Here is a 3784-nt window from a genome sequence, read left to right on the forward strand (position 1 = left end):
ATGGTAACTCCTCTCACAGAGCCCATCATTTTTGAGCTGGAGGGCTTCTATGTACCACCAGGCTACGGCGCCTTCTTCTTCTTCCTGGCTCTGCTTAACTACATGGTCATGCTGTTGGCAAATTGTGTGGTGCTGTGTGTCATTGTCATTGACAAGAACCTGCACAGACCCATGTTCATAATGGTTGGTCACCTGGTAGTCTGTGATATGTTTGGGGCCACAGCGGTGCTGCCTCGCCTCATGGTACACTTCCTGACGGGCCAGAGGAAAATCGCCTACATCCCAGCCATCGCCCAGGCCTTCTCTGTGCACACGTACGGCGTCGCAGCGCAGACCATTCTGGGTGTGATGGCCTATGACAGGTAATGAAACTCATGTGCACATGCAGAGACTTAATAAGAGATGTTTTTCTGTCATGCTTAAATGGTCCAGACTGACTCAGATGACTCATCTAAAAAAAGTTCTTTAGTGCTTCAATGTTTTACAGATTGCTGCTGTTAACTGTTGGTTCAGGCTGATGTTATTTGGTGCTGTTGTTTTGTTACTAGAGCTGAATTTGTTTTATTAATGAATAATAAACCCTCTGGGTTGGGGATACTCTCCTATACATTTTCCAGTCTGTATCCTGGGATAAGAAAGGTCTTAATTTCTTTAAAAGGTTTCTTTAAATACTGTCATTCATAAGTTGAACCTTTTGTCCTAAATAATGCCTTAATGGTTATTAACCTTTGCACAGAATCCACAAAGTAGTAGATTTGCCATGTAAAATCATCCTCCAGCAGCCTGGCTGACTTTTTGTGGACTCGACTGCAGCCATAAAGGATAATTGGGTTCATGTGTTTGTATGTCAGCAAAGCCTAAAAAAGAGCAACATCAGGACATTTCTAGTGCATACAGAGTCAGATGCAAACATGTTGAGATGCTGAGATCTTGTAACCATACATCTTTAACTGGAATGAAGCTACGGATGGTTGTACATCTTTAACAGTGTTCTCCCTCTGCAGGTACATTGCTGTGTGTGAACCACTCAGGTATCACAGCATCATGTCATCGGCTCGGCTGCACTCCTGCTGCGCCCTGGCCTGGTTGGTCGCTCTGCTGCTTATTGCTGTTCTCTTCTCAGGGCACATGAATACCCCGCTGTGTGGCAATACTATCAAACACATTTACTGCGGCAACCGTGCTATCCTAAGCCTGGCCTGCAGTCCCACCCCTATAAACGACATTTATGGTCAGTGCATTTGTTTCTAATTGCGTACATTACCAAGGTAAAGCCTCTAAAAATGTCTGGTTTTCAAACAAATCTGAATTATGCAAGAAGGCAGGCCTGCTTGGTTCTTTCTTTCTTTAGGTGGAAGCTTTACATTATACCTTATGATGGTTGAAATGATTCCTTATCTTTCTCTAGGTCTCACCATGTCCTGGTTTGTGAGTACAGGCGTCTTCCTCATCATTGCTTTTTCCTACTGTAAAATCCTGCATGCTACTGTGAAACGAGGCCGAGCTGACAGCACCATCCGAAGTAAGGCCTTTCAGACGTGCACATCGCACCTTGTTGTGTATGTGCTCTACCAAATTGCTTCAGTGGTCATCATTGTGAGTCAAAGGTTCCCTTCCATCTCTCAGAATATTAAGAAGTTCTTCAGCGTCCTTTTCATCATCATCCCACCAGTCATTAACCCCATTATCTACGGACTGGTCAGTAAAGAATTACGTGCAAGCATCATCAAACACTTAACCTACGTCCAAGTCCGTCACAAAAAGTGAGAAAATGAGAGGGCGTTAACTCTTCAGCTCATTGTTACCTGGTCATTAACTTAACTGTAGAAAACTGTTTTATCTGCTTGTAAAGTTTTCAGTAACAGTGTACATCTCTGTGTGAAAGAAAGTTTAAGTTTGATGGATACTTGTGGCCTAGTGGTCAAGCTCTCTCCACAAGACCCATGTTGGTAGCTACTTTCCACTAAAGCATGCTTCTAAAACCTGAATAATACCGGCATGTCACACATCTTAATCAGAAAATGTTAAATTGGGAAAAAGGCCTTATTCAGAGCAGAATATGCTGTTTACATGACCTGTATCTAATTCGGAATATTGTCATATTCAGAATAATAGTGTACATTATATATTCATATATTAATGTATGTAGATAGACTCAATGTGTCACAGAAGATCCAATGAATAGTGAACAATGATAAGTAGAGAGAAAGTGAGTAGCATACATAACTTATTATTAATTAGCCCCAAGGTAAAACTGAGTCTATGAAACGTTACAGAGATCCTGAGAAGTGCTGGTGGACAGTGTCGTATATCAAAGTTCTTTTTAATTCCCCAAAATAACATGACTGATTCCACACAACGCTCTTTGCCAAGTACAAATCTCTACTTTCATTAATTTTGGGGCGTTTTATTCAATTATATAGCATTTGAAAACAAATTGAAGTGTTTTTGAAATAGTGTTGAGTAAAAGTTGACATATTCCAGTCTGTGATTATCATCAACATCCATTCCTTTAATTTTAGTCTAAATAATTCCTAATTTCTGCTTTTCTAACTCAAACATTAGGTATAATTTCTTATAAATGAGGTTTATTGACCATAAATTCCAGAAATAACTGTATAACTAAATTTAATAAGTTAGTGTTACTTAGTGTTAAACGTCAAAAAAAGTGACAAACATTGAAAAAAGTGTTGGAAAAAGGGACAAAAACGTAAGACAAAGTTAAAAACATTGATTAAAAGCGTTGACAAAAGTGATTATCAATTTTGACGGGAAGACAACACAAGGGTCAACAAACTTCACTCATTTAAATTGTCTTCATTTGTGATAGAAATGCTTTCTTCCTACCTGACAAACAGGTCGCAAGCCGTCACAATTAATCATGTAACATCCCAACCTTTAGTTGGTGATATCGGCGTTCCACAAGGCAGCGTTCTTAGACCCTTACTTTTTCTATTATACATCAATGATCCCCCTCAAGTGTGTAAAATCTCCAAATGCTTACTGTACGCTGATGATACTGTGATTTTTCTATCTGACTCAAATCCTGATGTCATAGATTCCAAATCATCATCTGATTTCACTGTAACTTAATGTTACTTTTAATCCTTTCCTGCATAATAAATTAATTAAATTAAATGATTGAGTCTGTAAGCAGCTATTTCTTCATGATATTTATAATCCATTCTCAATTGTTGGTCAATGTCAACGAGAATAACTACTTCTGTAGATTTAATTGTTCTCTGATATGGAGTACAAATCACTTTGTTGTCCCATGTTGATGGAAAACTACACTTACAACAGCTTTGTCCTCTAACCCTTGTATTGTCTTCACTTTCGGGACCCTCTCGTGTCCCTCGGGTCAAATTTACCCGTGACTTTTTTGAGGTTTTAAAAACAATTTTACTTCATAATCTATTAAGAAATATTGTCTTTATGCATCAGTCTCTACTAGAGCACAATTAAAAATGGAAGTTGGGTTAGTTTTTTTGTCATAAGGTTATAATTCATGTTAAAAATCCAGTATGTGATCATTATTTTTGTCCGGAATAATGTTCTGAGTTGAGTCAGGAATACATGGTTATCACAGAAAATAAGGAAAGGCCGCTGATTTCAGGTAGAAAAAAAATGTAACATTTTTCTTCTTGTAAAAATTTGAAATGAGTCAATCTGAAAAACCTTGCGAACTCATGGAATTATTGAAATCTTTGAAAGTTATGGAAAAGTCATGGAATTTCAAAATAAAACAATTTATGGAATTGTTTTGTGTTTTACTGTACATTTT

The 3784-nt window shown here is 38.1% G+C and overlaps 1 protein-coding gene across 1 annotated transcript; it reads left to right on the forward strand.

Moving 5' to 3' along the window:
• On the forward strand, positions 1-1767 carry LOC116677777 (olfactory receptor 2K2). Its single transcript, XM_032508035.1, has 3 exons — positions 1-362; positions 1005-1231; positions 1409-1767. The coding sequence occupies exons 1-3, from the start codon at positions 1-3 to the stop codon at positions 1765-1767; spliced, it is 948 nt and encodes a 315-aa protein (XP_032363926.1).
• Positions 1768-3784: the final 2017 nt, after the last annotated feature.

The sequence above is a fragment of the Etheostoma spectabile genome, unplaced genomic scaffold (assembly GCF_008692095.1).
Source record: "Etheostoma spectabile isolate EspeVRDwgs_2016 unplaced genomic scaffold, UIUC_Espe_1.0 scaffold00005791, whole genome shotgun sequence".
Taxonomy (NCBI): domain Eukaryota; kingdom Metazoa; phylum Chordata; class Actinopteri; order Perciformes; family Percidae; genus Etheostoma; species Etheostoma spectabile.

What these genes read in the sequence shown, in the direction of transcription:
- LOC116677777 (XM_032508035.1), top strand. Translation starts at nt 1, where the DNA reads ATGGTAACTCCTCTCACAGAGCCCATCATTTTTGAGCTGGAGGGCTTC. An exon ending in GGTGTGATGGCCTATGACAG is followed by an intron (nt 363 to 1,004) that starts GTAATGAAACTC and finishes CTCCCTCTGCAG; the next exon opens with GTACATTGCTGTGTGTGAAC. An exon ending in CCCTATAAACGACATTTATG is followed by an intron (nt 1,232 to 1,408) that starts GTCAGTGCATTT and finishes ATCTTTCTCTAG; the next exon opens with GTCTCACCATGTCCTGGTTT.